Source organism: Peromyscus californicus, unplaced genomic scaffold (genome assembly GCF_007827085.1).
Source record: "Peromyscus californicus insignis strain IS unplaced genomic scaffold, ASM782708v3 Scaffold_3__1_contigs__length_106647218, whole genome shotgun sequence".
NCBI lineage: Eukaryota > Metazoa > Chordata > Mammalia > Rodentia > Cricetidae > Peromyscus > Peromyscus californicus.
Genome location: NW_026294551.1, coordinates 35,564,334 through 35,582,492, shown reverse-complemented (window position 1 = coordinate 35,582,492; position 18,159 = coordinate 35,564,334). Strand labels below are relative to the sequence as shown.

The 18,159-nt window shown below is 40.8% G+C and overlaps 1 protein-coding gene across 1 annotated transcript; it reads left to right on the top strand.

Moving 5' to 3' along the window:
• Nucleotides 1-262: 262 nt before the first annotated feature.
• Ska2 (spindle and kinetochore associated complex subunit 2) lies at nt 263-16,304 on the top strand. The gene is made up of 4 exons (XM_052758026.1): nt 263-375; nt 7,103-7,189; nt 11,415-11,591; nt 15,194-16,304. Exons 1-4 carry the CDS (start codon nt 343-345, stop codon nt 15,260-15,262), a joined length of 366 nt encoding a protein of 121 aa, XP_052613986.1. The 5' UTR covers nt 263-342; the 3' UTR covers nt 15,263-16,304.
• The last annotated feature ends 1,855 nt before the right edge of the window (nt 16,305-18,159 follow it).

The following is an 18,159-nucleotide window of genomic DNA, read 5'->3' as shown; positions in this document are numbered from 1 at the left end:
GCGGTGGAAGCTCTTATGCCATTGGCTGCTGCTGCTTCCGAGTACACCAATCGTAAACGGTTTCCCAAGTATGAACTTGAAAGAGGAGAACAGAAGGCAGCCAATGAGAATAATCACATATACCACAGCCAATCCTCCTACGGCGTTTTGTGTCTTTGCCCAACAGGAAAATGTGTTTCATAAGGAGGGGCGTTACCCAATCGCCAATGGGCGGGCGCCGGCGGAAGGGACGAGCCAATGAGCGCGAGACGTTGAGTGACAGCTGTCCAATAGAGACCCTCAGTGCTAGCACGGCTTGCAGCTTAAGCGCCTCCGCGGTCTGAGGAATGTCAACTATTCAACATGGAGGCGGAGGTCGATAAGCTGGAACTGATGGTGAGTGGAGAGTGAAGGAAACCTACTGGGTAATTTGTTTTCTCCACCAAAGGCCTAGAGGGTGAGGCGCGATTTGGAGCCGCCGGAAACTCCGGGTGGTGGAGGCTGGGATCTGAATCGAGTTCCCTCCTCCTGCATCGAAGGGAGCCACCGCCGCCTTGGTCTCTTAACCGCCGCGGGGGAAGGGGTTACATCCGGGGAACTCGTGAGGGAAATGGCGGGAGATGTTGAGGGTGTGGGCCTTTGTAATTCCCTGCTCTTCGCTTTCACCTCCACCGGCCCCGGGAGCCGCGCCCGGTACAGACACCGTCTCCTGTATTTCCACCTTTCTCCCCCAAATGTGCCTGGAACGGTCTGTAAGAGCTCTGCGGTGGAGAGAGGTCGTTCACGTTTCCCGAAAGGGGGGATGGAGGATGAGGTGGGGCAGAAGTCCAGGGGCGCCGAAATTGGGGCTCCACTCTTCACCTCTTCGAAGGCGAGCTGGGACGGTCTGAAAGAGGACGCTAGACCTGCACGAAAAACTTGCCCGCGGTCCCGCAGCCCCGGCTCCGTGCGGCTCGGAGGTGGCGTGGGAGAGGGGCGAGCCGCGGGCACCGAGCCTGGAGCTCCTTCCTGCGGCGGGCGCGGGCGGCATCGCGCCAGGCCAGGCCGGCCGCTTTCGAGCTGCCCGCTTTCTCTCCTCTGTGCCAGCGGAGCCCGGGACCTCGCACCTCGGTGGCCGCTGGCGTGTCTGGCGTGCACTGGGCGCCCAGCCCAGGGGCCTTCTAGTTTTCTCTGTGACGGTTTCCCCGTTACTCGTTCTCTTTATTCTCGCCCTCCCATCTTTGCAGTGGACGCTTGAGCTCCGCGCCTTTTTTCTTAGTTCCCGTCTTCTGTCTTCGGTCTTCTTTTGCATGATCACTTTTCTTCCAGATTGGAATAGCTTCCTCAAAAGTACAGAATGTGAAGGGATCACAGAGTTCCCCCAGGTCCTTAAATAACCAGATTAATATGAAAAGTAAAACATTTCTTCCTTCGCTCGTAATCTGTCCTTCCCTCCGCCTAGGTATCCGGTGTGTCTGTGCTACTCTCTCCAAGGAATATCTTGAGTCTGTAACTTCTGCCTTGGAAAGGACTTTGGGGTGATCCTGGAAGATAGGAAGTACCACTCCCCACCCCCATTCTCACCCCAGAAAGTGTGAGGCCTCAGTTTCTTTTCTCTTGCGTTAAGGAATTCAGGTGTTTCACATACATTTTATTAGAGGGCTTTCAGTTGCTTTTATTGACATTGTATTTTAAACTTTGTGGAGGAGTATGGGAAGGGGGGTGCTTTACGGGGAGGAGAATTTTCTGCAGCTTTCCAATCTTGAAAAATGAATAGTTGACTTAAAGGGTTTTGTGTGTGTGTGTGTGTGTGTGTGTGTGTGTAATGTGTGTATATCAATATAGTAATGTATTACTATTAACACACACAACGTTAAGTATTGTTAAATATTGTGGTTTGTCAGCAGGCATGTAAATTCTCATCATGCTCTCCCACATTATGAAGTCCTTCCTTTGGAGTAGGTGAAGATAATTTTGCCTTGTTAGAGGCTAATTCTGTTTTTGATGGGTTATTTTCTTTAGTTGGTTGATCAATTTCAAAGCTTATCTAGCCTTTCCAGTACAATCAATACTCAGACTTTTAAAAAATACTGAGCAGATTATCTTAAGGAAAACACAAACAGCCAGCAAAAAGTAGATTTTAGGAAGTTGAACTTTTTTTTTTTTTTTTTTTAGATATTGTCTAAATTATGAGGTAGCTTTAAAATTGCTTTTTGCAGAGAATGAAAGGAAAGCAGCTTTTCCCTTTGTGAGATTTCCTGAAATATACTTAGCACTTTAATTTTCCAAGTTATTATTTTTCATAATCAAGGGCTTAAAAAGCAAAATCAATTTTTTAATCATGATTTTCAATATTAACTTTAGCTTTTTATTAACCAGACAGCAAAAGACATTTCATCTTCAAATGTACCATGTTCTCAAAAGAAAAAAATGTATCTATTGAAATTGTCTTTTCTAAGCCAAAGGTAAATGGTGTAAAAGTCTTTACATCACTTAAAAGATTTTCTAAGGAGCCCTTGGACGTATAATAGGAGTGCATGATGTTGTAAAGGCAATAGTTATTCTAACTCTGTAAAACATCTAATCTGAATGAATTTTTTTGTATTTTTCTTGTGTTAACATCAAATTCAGAAAATTAAATTTGCCTTTTAAACACTTGTCTTTCAAACCCAATGCTTGGTTAGCATAGTTAAATATATTCCCAAATTTGAGTTTTGTGGCTGAGGATAAGTATCCAATGTTTCAGCTCTTTTGAGTCCATTTTTTAGCAGGTTTAATCTGTCTAAGTAGCTGAACTGGACCATTTAAAGGAAGGTCAATGAAAACAATGGGAATGTATTTTTGCATCAATCAACATTACTAATGGTGGAATAAGCTCATTGTAGGGTAACCTTTGTTCTCTGACATTCTCCCTTCACTAACTGATTGAGTGGCGTTTGTCTCCTGCCCTCCTTTTGTGATACTCCCTGGGATTGTTCGCAAAAGGAGTGTAATAGGATGCTTGGATTCTGTTTCTAATAGGATGCTTGGATTCTGTTTCTTGGTTTACATTTGACTTTTAGGGAAACTTATTTTATCCCTCTCATTGTTTTCTTGATATTTCTAAGTTTGAAGGGAATGGATATGCTTTTCTTCACTTCATAGGGTATTTTTTTTTTTTTTTTTTTTTTTTTTTTTTTTTTTTTGGTTTTTCGAGACAGGGTTTCTCTGTGTAGCTTTGCGCCTTTTCCTGGAACTCACTTGGTAGCCCAGGCTGGCCTCGAACTCACAGAGATCCGCCTGGCTCTGCCTCCCGAGTGCTGGGATTAAAGGCGTGCGCCACCACCGCCCGGCTTCATAGGGTATTTTAAGAGTTAAACTGAAAGATTAAAAATCCTCTTGCCTAGTGTTAGGTTACGTTGGGTTAATGTCCTGTTAAGAATAAGTCGGTTCCCTGATACTCTCCTCCTTTATTGTATTAGCCCTCAATAAACTCTTGTTTAAAGAGGCACAAGATTTAAGTGCTGTGTGTGTGTGTGTATTAGATTCCGTAAAGATAAATTGGGTATATAGTCATTTGTTTCCTTCTTTTTTTTAAAAATGAATATGAGTGTTTTGCCTACATGTATGTATGTCTGTGCACGACATGTGTGCCTGGTGCCCAAGGAGGTCAGAAGAGGACATTGGATCCCTTGGAACTGTTATGGATGATTTTGAGCTGCCAAGTGGGTGCTAGGAATCAAACCCAGGACCTCTGCAACAGGTGCTCTTAACCACTGAATCATGTCTCCAGTCCTTTGCATTTGTTTTCTTTGAAGTAATTACCCAAGGGACTTGCTTTCTGTGGTAGGCAACCAATTGCTTTGGAAGAAGAGGTAACCAACCTTACATTTCAGCAGAGAACAGAAATATTTTTTTCATACATTTGCCTCAGTAGTAATCATAGCTGGTTTTGTTAATTAGTCCTCAAGTATTACTGGTGCCCATGTCAATTACTAAAGGCTCAGGACGTACTCCAAAATTCCTTTACATCTGCATGTTTATGCTTGAATGCTGCTACTTACTTACATGTTAGATGTCAAAAAACCAATTATCACTTGGGCTTTAAGTCTTTTACTCTTCAAAAAAAGAACTTTGGTAAAAATGGTTTTAGGTTTTGGATGTCTGCTGACCAAAACTGTCCACTGCACTCTAAAGTCTTTGCACGCTGAAACTTGCACTCCTTTCCTGCTCACTGCTGCTCGCGAATGCTCTGACTTTATTGCACTACTGTACTTTACAGCTAGCAGTGCAATAGTATTGTCAAAGCATCCGAAAGCAGGCCGCACACCTGCTTTTCTAGTTCTTGTTGTACATCTTTACCGTTTATGAAAACTTTTCTATAGCTTTCAGTGCTGAAAACTGTATAATTTTGTTCCCATGTATATTTTTAAAAGTCATCATTTGAAAAAAATAACATTAAAAATTCATTACTGTATTGCACTGAAATCTCATTACTGTATGTTTACAATCATGGCTTGTCTAAATGAATAGTACTTTGTAATTTGCTTCTTTTTGTAACAGACTTGGATGGGTTCTGGCAACTCTTAGGTCTCATTAGACTGTATGAGTTGGTAAGTGATAAATGGTCTCACGTCTATCTACTATGGTAACACGGTGTCTTAGTGTTAATTTTGGTATTATATAGGAAATGCTTAGATTTAAAGCTTAGGAAAGGGGACTAGAGAGATGGTTCACCAGTCAAGAACACTATAGAGGCCCTGAGTCCCCTTCCCAGCATCCACATCTAGTAGCTCACAGCTACGTGTAAATCCAGCTCCAGGGGATTCATTGCCATCTTCTGGCCTCTGCAGGCACACAGATGCAAAGTCACACATTGATACAAACACACAATAATAAAATCTTTAAAACTTAGACACGCTTGATTATTGTAATTATAAAATAGAAACCATCTTTTTTGGGTAATGCTTAGTGCACATTTTATGTACGTAAAACTCAGAATTGTAAGTGTACACTATGATGAGTTTTGGCAAATGTATACGATCAGGTAACAACCTCCACTACTAAGACATAAAGCATTTTCATCACAGTGGAAAGTTCCTTGGTGCTGTCTGCAGTTTCTCCTCCAACAGCAGTTTCCCAAACTTTCTTCTGAATGGGCTAATACATTAACTGGTCTGCTATGTGGGTTTGCCTTTTGCACTTACTGTAAGTACTTTTGTCATTTTATCTTGTTGCATGCATTGACAACTGACTCATTTTTATTGCTGAGTAGTATTCCATTGTATAAAGTCTGACAAATTGTGTCTGGGGTCATTTCCAGGCTTTGCCTATTATGAATAAAATTGTTGCAAGCATTAAGTGTTTTTGTGTGGACATAATTTCTTATTTCTTTCGTGTAAATACTGAGAAATGGGATTACTAGGTACTGTGAATATATGTTTGATTTTGTAAGAAATTGCTAAAATCACCTGGGCAGTGATGGCACACGCCTTAATCCTAGCACTTGGGAGGCAGGGACATATCTCTGAGTACGAGGCCGGCCTGGTCTACAAAGCTGGTTCCAGGACAGCCAGGGCTACACACAGAAGCCTTGTCTCAAAAAAATACAAACAACAACAACAAAAAAAAAGGGGGGGGGGAAGAAATTGATAAAATCTTTTTCATAGTCTCCTTAATGATACTGAACATTTTTCATGTGTTTATTTTCAACTGATGTATCTTCTTTAATGTCTTTCTTAAAGTCTTCTTGCATCCATGCATACATACATGTACATACATGCATCCGTGTAAACTACACACAGACACATGCACATTTTTTTCTCAATCCAAGGTCACTAATATTAATATTTTTTCCTTGGAGATTTGTGGTTTGGGGGCTGGTGGTTCTTAGTGGTTAAGGGTGCTTCCTGTTAACCTAGAAGACTGGAGTTTGCTTCTCAGCACTAAGGTTGTGCAGCTTGCAATCATCTGTAATTCCAACTTCAGGGGATCCTACACCCTCTTCTGGCCTCTCTGGGCTCCTTCACACACGTGGCAAAGACATAGACACACACAAACACATAAATTTAAAAGTTTTTTTTGGTAAATTTAAAAATAGTTTTATGTGTGTGTGTGCTTGCTTGGGTTGTTGATATCCACCACATGCATACAGGAGCCAGTGGAAGCCAGAAGAGAGTATCTTCTGAAACTGGAGTTACAGATGGTTGTGAGCAGTCATGTGGATGCTGAGAGCTGAACGAACCTAGATCCTCTGTAACTCTTTTAACCACTGAATCATCTCACCAGCCCCCAAATTAAATCTTTTTTTTTTTTTTTTTTTTTGGTTTTTCAAGACAGGGTTTCTCTGTGTAGTTTTGGTGTTTTTGTGCCTGTCCTGGATCTTACCCTAGACCAGGCTGACGCAGAACTCACAGAGCTCTACATGGCTCTGCCTCCCAAGTGCTGGGATTAAAGGCATGCACCACTGCCGCCCGTTCCCAAATTAAATCTTAACAAAAAGATTTAACATGGCCCAATATTACACAGCTTATGTATATGTGTATGGGTGTTCATGCATGGTGCATGTGTTAAAGTCAAACTTGTATGAGTGAGTTCTTTGGGATGGATGTAGCTTGGTGAAATGTACAGAAGGCCCTGGGACCAGACGCTGGCACTGCCTGATATAGGATAATGGAAGCACATAGGCCTCCTCTAACTCCAGCCACTCTGGAGGGATAAACTGGAGGATTAAGATTTCAAGCTCAGCCGGGTGGTGTTGGCACACACCTTAGGTCTCAGCACATGGGAGGCAGAGGCAGGAAGATCTCTGAATTTGAGCACAGCCAGGGCTATACAGAGAAACCCTAAAGATTTCAAGCTCATTTAAACCCTGTCTCAGACCAACAAAAGCTTAAGTCCTTCCTTCCACCATGTGGATCCTGGGATTGGACGCAGATCATCGGGCTTGACTGCAGGCATCTTCACCTGCTGGGTTGTCATGAAATCAACGTATCCCTAGTTATAAGTTTTTAATAGAGCATAAATATTATGGATATTATTTGCTTTATATACTACAAGTTAAAATGAGTGTCATATATTAAAATATTCAAGAATGTGAGAATGAATAATTATGCTTACTAATATATTTTTGTTAACTAAATAATATATGTGTGCTAATTTTTAGTTCCAGAAAGCTGATTCTGATTTGGATTACATTCAATATAGGCTGGAATATGAAATCAAGACTAATCACCCAGATTCAGCAGGAGAGGTAATTGGGAAATAAGTAAAATTTTTTTGTTTTGTTTTTTTTCAAGACAGAGTCTCACTCACTAAGTACCTGGCTGTCCTGGAACTCACTATGTAGACCAGCCTGACCTCAACTTCACAAATATCTGCCTGCCTCTGGCTTCCGCGTGGTGGCATTAAAGGTGTACACCACTATGCCTGGATAGGTAGATCTTTTTTTTTTTTTTTTTTTTTTGGTTTTTCGAGACAGGGTTTCTCTGTGTAGCTTTGTGCCTTTCCTGGAACTCACTTGGTAGCCCAGGCTGGCCTCGAACTCACAGAGATCTGCCTGGCTCTGCCTCCCGAGTGCTGGGATTAAAGGCGTGCGCCACCACCGCCCGGCTTGGTAGATCTTTTTAATAGAATGCTTTGTATAAACATTTTCTGGTAATGCTCTAGTAGTAATACATTCTAACAATTATTAAGCACCAAGCTTTTCTTGTAAGTGCTAGGTTTATGGAGTCACAAAATCTTGTTTTGATGGAAGATTGCTCATACTGAAGTGATTATACTTCTTCATATTTTCCCAAGAGAAATAGGAACATATGTTAACAGAATGACATGTATTAAATGTTTTTTGTTAGTTTGTTTTTGTTTTTGAGACAGGGTTTCTTTGTGTAGCCCTGGCTATCCTGGAACTCACTCTGTAGCCCAGGCTGGCCTTAACTCACAGAGATCCGCCTGCTCCTGTCTCCCGAGTGCTGGGATTAAAGGTGTGCACCACCACCCCTGGCTTATGTGCTAACTTTTAAAAACAGTTAATGAACTCAGATGTACAAGTCAGGAGGAAGCCTCTGAAGTGACAAGACAGAATATTTCTACTTCTAGAGTAGTGGTTCATAATTTAAAAGGAGAAGGGTTAGTGGTCATGATAGTCTCTGGGGAAGATGATATGCTGTTAAGTTTACTTTATTATCGATATGAACAGTGATTTTTGAATAAAGTTATGTATTTTTACTGGTTGTCGTCTCCCCCCTTCCCCCTTCTTTCTACTTAACACAATCCATGGTCATCTGGGAGGAACTTCACTTGAAAAAAATACCTTTGTCAGACTGACCTGTAAGCAAGTCTGTGAGCATTTTCTTTTGTTAATGATTGCTGGGGTATGACCCAGCTCACTGTAGGCAGGGCCTCCCTGGGCAGGTGGTCCTGGGTTGTATAAGAAAGCAAGCTGAACAAGTGACGAGGATCAAGTGAGGAAGCAGCATCCTCCATGGCCTCTGCTTCCGTTCCTGCCTCCAGGTTCCTGCTTGAGTTCCTGCCCTGACTTCCTTTTAGGATGGACTGATTGGGATGAGGAAGCTAAATAAACCCTTTCCTCCCAGAGATGGTTTTGGTCCGTGTTTTATTACAGCAATAGAAAGCAAACCAGAGCAGTATTTAAGGTTACATTGCTTAGAAATCACTAACTTTATCTATTTAATTTTGAGAAAGAGTCTTATGTGGCTTAGAATGGTCTTGATTCTGGGCTTAAGTGAGATCCCCTTGCCTCAGCCCCCTAAGTAGCTGGAATTACAGATACATGCCCACTGCATCAGAACTCTGTTTATATACCATAAATTCATGCCTTCTAAGTATACATGTCCATGGGAAAGAGGAAACAATGTCCATGCATTGTCAGTTGATAGTATACTTGACAGGAGACAGGAAATAACACATTCGAATTATAAAAAGTCTATACATTAAAGAAATTAGGCTGGGCATGATAGTGCTCACCCATAATTGTCAGTACTTGGGGAGACAGGCAGGAGCATTGCTATACATTTTTAGCCAGCCTCTATCTGGGTTTGGGGCGTTTGGGTCTGCATAGTGAGACTATCAAAAAACCAAAAAATTAAACAACAGCAGAATCTCAAACAAAACTTTGGTCTTTGTAAGTTCAAGGCCAGCCTGAACTTTGAACAAACAAATGCAGTAAGGTATACAATTCAGTGGACTGTAGTCCTATAGCTGTTCCCACAATAATTAAAAAAAATGTATTACTAGCCTGGATGGTGGTGGTGTATGCCTTTAATCTCAGCACACAAGAGACAGAGGCAGATGGATCTCTGAGTTCGAGGCCAGCCTGGTCTACAAATCTAGTTACAGAACAGCTAGGGTTTGTTATACAGGGAAATTCTGTCTGGAATCCACCCCACCCCCACCCCCAGCCCCCAAATATTACGTGTATGTGTGTGTGTGTGTGTGTGTGTGTGTGCGCGCGCCCACATGAGGTTAGAGGACAACTTTTGGAGTCAGATCTCACCATGGGTTCCTTGTATTGAATTGAGGTCATCAGGCCTGCAGGGTGAGCACTTTGACTCACTGAGCCAGATCAGCAGACCCTGCTTTTAAATCTTTTTTTTTTTTTTTTTTTTTTTTTTTCCGGAACAGTGTTTCTCTGTGTAGCTTTGCGCCTTTCCTGGAACTCACTTGGTAGCCCAGGCTGGCCTTGAACTCACAGAGATCCGCCTGGCTCTGCCTCCCGAGTGCTGGGATTAAAGGCGTGCGCCACCACCGCCCGGCTTAAATCTTAATTTTTACAATTTACATTGCCATACTTTTTGAACATCTTTATCATCCGAGAAAGAAACCTCTTTCCCCATTACCCTGTTCCCACTTCCACCAGTTCATAGCATCAGTTAATTTACTTTTTATTCCCATAGGTGTGTTACTGTAAACATTTGACAAAAATTGAAGTATAAGTATGTGGTTGTCTTTCACTTAGCATGTTTTCAAGGTTCATCTATGTTGAAGCATGAACAGTACTTATTTCCTTTCTATTGTTAAAAGGTATCTATGTATAACTATACCAGTTTTGTTTATCCACTCATCAGTTAGATATCAGGCTCTTCCAACCTTTAGGCTATAGTGAATAATGCCTCTGAACATTCACGTACAAGTTCGGGTATACCACATGTTTTCATTTCTGTGGCTATGTATCTAGGCATGAAATTACTGGCCATAGAAGCAGCTCATACTCTGAGTATTTTGAAGAAACATCAAAATGTTCAAAAATAGTTGTCATTACACTGATCCTTTCTGTAGTTTTGAAACAGTTTCAGTATATATTCTAAGATAGCCTTAAACTTACAAAGCCCAGGCTGGCCTCAAACTTGCTGTATAACCCAGGACGGTCTAGAACTTCTTATCTTTCTACTTCAGCCTTCCATATACTGGGAATACAGACATCTGCCACTATGTTTGGCCATGTGAATGCTTTTGAAGTGTACCATTCAGGTGCTGTTGCACACTTACCTTGTTACATAAATATCTCTACCATCCATCTCAGCGGATTTTCTTGGCTTTTTTTGTGTGGGTTTTTTTGTTTTTGTTTTTGTTTTTTGAGAGAGAGAGGGTAGCCCTGGCTGTCCTGGAACTCACTCTGTAGACCAGGCTGGTCTTGAACTCACATAGATCACCTGCCTCTGCTTCCCAAGTGCTGGGATTAAAGGTATGCACCACCACTACCTGGCTATCAGCAAATTTTCATCTTTCCAAGCTTAATACACTGTATCCATTAAACAGTAGCCCCCCATTATCCTCCCTACCCAACTCCAACCCCCAACAACTACCATTTTAGCCTTTGTAAATTTTACTATTCTACATTTTGTATTTGTTCATTTGTGATTGGCTATTTCATACATTTATTAATTTCCTCCAGACATCCAGATTATGGACTTTCCAAGCAGGGGCTAACAACCTGAGTTCAAATTCCTGAACCCACAGTGGAAGGAGAGAATTTACCCTTGAAAGTCATTCTGTGACCTCCACTTGTCCACAGCATATTGGAGTTTTATTTTTTAAAACAATATTCATAACTAAAACTTGTACACACACACATACACACACAGACACACTTCATCTATATATCACTGTCAGAATTTTCTTTAAAAATTTTTAAGTATTTATTATGGTGAGTGTGTGTGTGTGTGTGTGTGTGTGTGTGTGTGTGTGTGTGTATACACAAACAGGAGTAGGTCCTCTGTAGCTGGGTATGGTAGTGCATACCTTTAATCCCAGTACCTGGGAGGCAGCAGGTGGATTTCTCTGAGTTCCAGGTCAGCATGGTCTACATAGCAATTTTTAGACCAACCAGGGTTGTATAGTAAGATAGTAGTGACCAAACAAATATGTGGTAGAATGTGTTGTACATATTAATTTTTAAAAATAAGCTTAATTTTCCCACTACATCATTTAACATATTAACCTTATTTTTTCTGATGTAGAAAAATGCAGTTGCAATTTTAAAGGAATTATCAGCAATAAAGTCTCGATATCAAGCTTTGTGTGCACGCTTTAAGCCACTTTCTGTTGAGCAAAAAGAGAGTAAGAGCCGCATTGGTGCTACTCTGAGCAAGACAATGACCATGATACAGGAACTACAAAAGCACACAGACCTGGAGGTAATGTTTTTAGTTGACAGACTGGACTTGTGAAGTTTTAGTTGTGAATATTGTTTTAAAAATAAAACCCCAGTATGCTGTGCTACGTCCATGCATGGCTTCCAGACACTTGGATGTGACTGAGGTGGTGAGGGAATGAAGAAAAGACAGACAGACACACAGACAGAAATGCTGGGATTTGGTAGCCTGGATTCTAGAGAAGCCTTCGCATCCTAGAAGCACAGTGTGTTTATTATATAGAGTTGAGCAGTGGCAGGGTAATTGCACATGGCTGAACAATGAAGTGGGGTTATTACATACAGAATTTATGGTGTATAGCTAGATCAAGAAGGCAGGTTTAGGTAATGGGGAGGAGCCATCTCTACAGGGGAGCAGTTTTCAGGCCATATAGATCTGGGGAGAGGAAGCTATGGTGGACATTTTCTGCACACACTTTCAACATCCACACTCAGACCAGGGGAAGGCTTTGCCATTCCTCCAAGGGTCTGTGGCTCTAGGGTATTCTACATGGCTGGCTCATGTCAACAACACAGATTCACTCAGGACTACAGTGGAATGTAAAATTTAGTAGTCAGTTTAAACTATTGATAGAAATCCAATTTTTTGATTACTGAAAATTTAATTGCTTTTCTTTTTAGTAAAAAAAGAAAAATCATGTTGATTTGACTTGGTTAGTGAAAAGGTGTGCTGTTTTGGGTTTTATAACCATGGCAGAAGAGAAAACTTAAATTTATTAAACTTATAAAATGAAGCAACTCTCTTTTTTGATTTTGGAGATAGGACAGTCTCATTGTGTAGTACTATCTTGGACTTAAACCAATCCTCCTGCCTCAGCCTCCTGAGTGCTGGATGGATTATAGACATGTGCCACCACACTGGGATTCTCCTGGTTCATATAGGAACTGGTAAGTGTTTGATGCAGTCAGGCCGGGTGGCAAACATCTAATCCCAGCACTTGGGAGGTAGAGGCAGCAACAACAAAAAAGTCCTCCCCCCACATCTGATCAATATAGTGAGTTCCAGGGCCAGGCAGTGAGACTCTTTCTTAAAGAAAAACTCAACAACAAACTGTTGAAGGCCGGCCTGGGCTACAGAGTAAGATCCTGCCTCAAACAACAACAAACCAAAAAAAAACCAAAACAAAACCAAACAAACAAAAAAAACCCCAGAAAGGGCTGGAGATGTATAGTGCTTGCCCAACATGCATGAGGCCTCTGATTCAGTCCCTGGAACATGGTGTGCTACATGTATTATCCCAGCACCTGAAGCAGGAGGATTGGAAGTTTGAGGTCATCCTTGTCTACAAAAGGAGTTTGAGGTCAGTCTGATATACATGAGATCCTGTCTCAAAAAATGGAAGGAGGGGAGTGAGGGGCAGGGGAAGCATCATAACTAGTAAGACATCAAATGTTGATGGTACACCCCTGTAATCTCATCTCTTAAAAAACTGAAGGACTCTCATAATTCCAGGCCAGTTGGGGCTACATAGCAAGACACTGTCTCAAAAAGCAAAAAAACAAAACACACGTAGATGATTTCTTGATCTAGTTTTTGTTATTGGTTTTGTTTGTTTCAAATGCATATAGCCTTGGCTGGTCTGGAACTCAATATGTAGACCATAGACCAGATTGATCTTGAATTTAGAGAGATCTGCCTGCCTCTGCCTTCCAAATGCTAGGATTAAAGGCATCTACCACCATGACTGCCCTGGCTCTAGACCTTTCAGTGTATGTGTTGGGGGATCAAACTCGGTGCCTTGTTCATGATAGGGAAGCACCCTACCATGGAGCTATATCCTTCTGGGTTCTTGTTTGTTTTGTTCTGTTTTTTCTTTTATATTTTATACAAATGCTACTAAATCATTCAAGTCTCAGTTAAAAATCTTAGTGCCTAGCTCAGTAGCTGATGTTTTTATACTACAACATGTGAGGAGTCTATACACATCAGGTCGTAAGTTCACAATCACAAGGATTCTTAAGTCAAGTAAGATGGAGATGATGCTTGAAGGAGAGGATGAAGAAGGTACTGCCTATCCATTCATGCCTACTCATTCCAGGAAAGGAACAAAAAACCCCAAAATAACAGTTACATCAAACTTCAGACTGATAAAGTTGGCCTTAATTCTAGGAAAAAGCCTTTGAGGACTTATTAAATTTATGGCCTGAGAATTCTTCCCTAGTAAGCTTAGGAATAACAGGGATTTATTGAGAATATGTTTTGCCATATTAATACCATTCCCTTATTTGGAGTAGATTTCTGCACTGTGTGGGTTGCAGAATGTGTTTATAATTTTATACATAAGAACATGTTGGGCCAATGTTGATCTGTCAAACCAGCTGTATAGAAGAGTAGTGGGGTTCTGAGATGTTGGAGAATGAGGCTATCCAATAACCACATGTGGCTATATAAATTTAAAAGTGGTTACATAAAATTGAAAATTCTGTTCTTCATTTCCTATTCAAACTGCAGATACAGATTATTTCCAGCATCATGGAAAGTTTTATTGGATGGTGCTACCCTGGAGATGCTGATTCTGTAGTTCTGTCATGTTCCAGATTTGGCAGTCTCTCTAGAGATGACCTATATAATTAGGCCAACTTGTAACTATTTCAGAGGTTTGAGCTGTAGCTTGTGTTATTTTCCCATATAACCCTTTTCTCAGCCAACCTGTTGGTGTTCTGTGAAAATCCTTTATTGGTTATCTCATTTCCTTTTGTTTTGGCTCTTGCTCCTGCCTGCTTTGAGTGGATAGTTACTTGTTTCCTCATCTTTCTTATTACCTATCAGAGTACTTGCTTTTCTTTTTTTTCTTTTTTCCCCCCCAAGACAGGGTTTTTCAGCCCTGGCTGTCCTGGAATTCACTCTATAGACCAGGCTGTCCTCAAACTTAGAGACCTGCCAGTTGCTGCCTCCCAAGTGCTGGGATTAAAGGTGTTTGCCGCCGCCACCACCGAGCTTCTTATTTTTTAAAATGTTTTTTGAGATGAGGTCTTCAAAATGTAGCACAAACTTATTTCTCTGGGGAAAATGTCATACTGTTTTGGTCCAAATCTCTTCCAAATATGGTATCCAAACAGTAATTTAGTTCTATTAAATGATAGTCCTTAATTTGTTTGATTTCTTTTTTTTTTAACAAATTATTTATTTGTATTTTATGTGCATTGGTGTTTTGCCTGCATGTGTGTCTGTGTGAGGATGTCAGAGCCCTGGAACTGGAACTACAGACAGTTGTGAGCTGCCGTGTGGGTGCTGGGAATTGACCCCAGGTCTTTTGGGAGAGCAGTCAGTGTTCTTAACTGCAGAGCCATCTCTCCAGCCCAGTTTGTTTGATTTCTTGATCTTGTTTGTATAGCCTAATTGCAAATTCTTTGAAAGTTTGATTTCTTGATCTTGTTTGTATAGCCTAATTGCAAATTCTTTGAAAGCCCAATCGTGGTGTATAAATAGCCAAACAGCTATTGTTTTCCCTTATCTTTCAGTTTCATGATTACATATATAGTATAAGCTTACAAACACATCTGTGCAACAGAGCAACGGACGTTTGACTCATTTAACAACCTCTGGAGGCTTTTGAACTAAATATTTTGTCATTTGTTTTCTAGCTAACTACACTGACTGAAGAAGAGAAAGCTGTGACAGAGCAATTAAAACCTCACATGCCAGACTTATAAAGACATGGGATTTTAAAACGGACTCTAATGGAGAAAAGATCAATTCCAAAGAGATTCAGCAAGATGTCTTGTTCATGCTTGATGTCATTAATCCATGGGGGGTGGGGAGGCTGATGAGGAAGATTGAGATTTTCCTTGAGTGTCAGGATCGTGATGCTTTTCATAGGAGAGGAAATTGTTCGAAGGGTAGATATCATATGACTAAAAGCCAAAAAGGATGGAATGGGAAGAAGATTGAAATACTGATGCCCATAGTTAGTTTTGTGGGTTCAGGTAATGAAATCCCTTAATACTATTTTAATCTGTTTTCTTTTTTATAGTTGGGATAATTTTAGACACTTTGGGATTTTGTAAAAGAATATTTATGTACATTTCAATCAGTGTGTGAATGGAGAAAATACTTGTATATTATAATTATTCAGGTGTTGTTTGTTTACTTTTTTGAGACAAGCTCTCACTATGTAGCTCTGGCTGGCCTTGGGGCTCACTATGTAGACTAGACTGGCATGAATCCTAGAGATGCCTGCTCCTGCCTCCTGAGTACTGGGAATAAAGGCGTACACTGCCACACTGGGCACTGTTTCGTTCTCCCTCTCTCTTTTTGAGACAAGGCCTTATGTATCCCAGGCTGGCTTCCGAATTGGTGTTGCCAAGGATAACCTTTTACTTTGCTACTTCCAGAGTGCTCACTAGAGCCTGAGCATGCTAGGCTAGCTCTGTACCAACCGGGCTACATCTCCAACCCTGCAATTTCTTCTTTGAAAATGTACATTATACACGATAGCACATTTTTAGTTGTGTGTCTCTGATGTCCAGTATTTCCCTAACTAATATAATTCATAGACTGTTTTGTGAAAACTCTCCTTTTGTTTTTTTCCTTCCCATTGTTTGCTAATAATAAATGAGCTTGTTTTCAAATGCTGTTTTAGACTGTCCATCTAGTATTGCAGTAATGTTTGTTATCTATCTTTCAGTCTAATTTTGTAGTTGTTCATTCTATATGAAAGGTAAAACACTGAAATCTCTGACTTATTTGCTACTATCTATTGTGTGTATGTGTGTGTGTAAATCAATTTCACTATATTTTTATGGTTCTTGAACCTAGGATGTCGCATATACTTGGGATGCAGTCTACCACTGAGTTATAGCTCTAAATCTCCTTATGTATTTACTTTTGAACAGAGTCCCACTTTGTCCAGACTTGCCTAGGGTATCTTGGTGAGCTGGCTGCCTCAGCTCTTTAATGGTGGGATTACTGGAAGGAGAAACCATGCCCAATCATTTTTTTTGAGTCAGAATTTTACTACATAGCCCTGGTAGTCTGAAATGTGTTATGTAGACCAGGCAGGCCAAGAACTCATAGATCCCCTGCTTCTGCTCTGAGTTACTGCTCTATTACTGTAGTGTTTTTCCTTTTTAATTTATAATAGTACTTAAGATATTTAGAAACACAGGTATAATGCATATTTTCCAGAAATAATCTGCAGTCAATTTTTCTTTTCTATATGTATTCACATTGAATTTTATAAAACAAAAAAGGTCAATAATCATACATTGTATTGTAGCTGTATATAGTTTTGACATTTAAATATATTTTTTCATGACATACACCATATATTCAATCTTCTTTTAAACATTTATAAAACTACTGTATGTATGGGCTGGAGAGATGGCTCAGAGGTTAAGAGCACTGGCTGTTCTTCCAGAGGTTCTGAGTTCAATTCCCAGCAACTGCATGATGGTTCACAGTCATCTGTAATGAAATCTGGTGCTCTCTTCTGGCCTGCAGGGATGCAGGCAGAACACTGTATGCATAATAAATAAATGTTTAAAAAAATAAAAATAAGGCCGGGCGGTGGTGGCGCACGCCTTTAATCCCAGCACTCGGGAGGCAGAGCCAGGCGGATCTCTGTGAGTTCGAGGCCAGCCTGGACTACCAAGTGAATTCCAGGAAAGGCGCAAAGCTACACAGAGAAACCCTGTCTCGAAAAACCAAAAAAAAAAAAAAACAAAAAAACTACTGTATGGCTATACCATGATTTTGCTCAGATTTTTTTTTTTTTCCGAGACAGGGTTTCACTGTAGCCATTGCTCAGTTTCTTACTGACAATCTGTATAGTTATAAATTACAAAAGCAATAGCATTTTGGGAGATGTGTCTTGTGGAGAAGGGCAGAGCAATGTCAGCCCCTAAGTGCTGCCCCAGTTTTTTTGGTTTTAAGATATAGCCCTGCCTGGCTTCATGCAGATTCTCAATCTTCTGCCTCAAGGTCCCAAGTGCTAGCAGACTTCCTAATCTAGGTTCTGACAAATGACCTTTAACTTGGCCAACTACCAATTTCTTTTTTTTTTTTTTTTTCTTCGAGACAGGGTTTCTCTGTGTAGCTTTGCGCCTTTCCTGGGACTCACTTGGTAGCCCAGGCTGGCCTTGAACTCACAGAGATCCGCCTGGCTCTGCCTCCCGAGTGCTGGGATTAAAGGCGTGCGCCACCACCGCCCGGCGCCCAATTTCTTTTTTGCCCAAGTTAACCACAATCTGACTGTACTTGGAATCAAAGACCCCTAATGAGTTGCAGATTTCTCTAATGTTTTATTTTTACGAACTATCCTGATAACTATTAGTTCCTTAAACATTTTGGGTTGTTAGGCAAATATATCATAATCTGTTTTTAATGTGTATCATATAGTGTTGTCATCTGATATACTTAACGGCAAGGATTTCTCCATATTTTGAGAATCCCAAGTGCCATACTGTTTCCCACAATCAACTTCTTTTTGATTGATTTTTGAGTTTGAATATGGAGCCCTAGCTGGCTTGGAACTCACTATGTAGATCAGGCTAGTCTTGAACACCTAGAGCTCTGACTGTTCTGCCTAGTCATTAAAGGCCACGATTCA

Excerpts from the sequence above, each read along its gene's own strand:
- Ska2 (XM_052758026.1), top strand. The coding sequence starts at position 343 with ATGGAGGCGGAGGTCGATAAGCTGGAACTGATG. Across the intron at positions 376-7,102 it reads TCGATAAGCTGGAACTGATG|TTCCAGAAAGCTGATTCTGA; the intron begins GTGAGTGGAGAG and ends GCTAATTTTTAG. Across the intron at positions 11,592-15,193 it reads AAAAGCACACAGACCTGGAG|CTAACTACACTGACTGAAGA; the intron begins GTAATGTTTTTA and ends TTTGTTTTCTAG.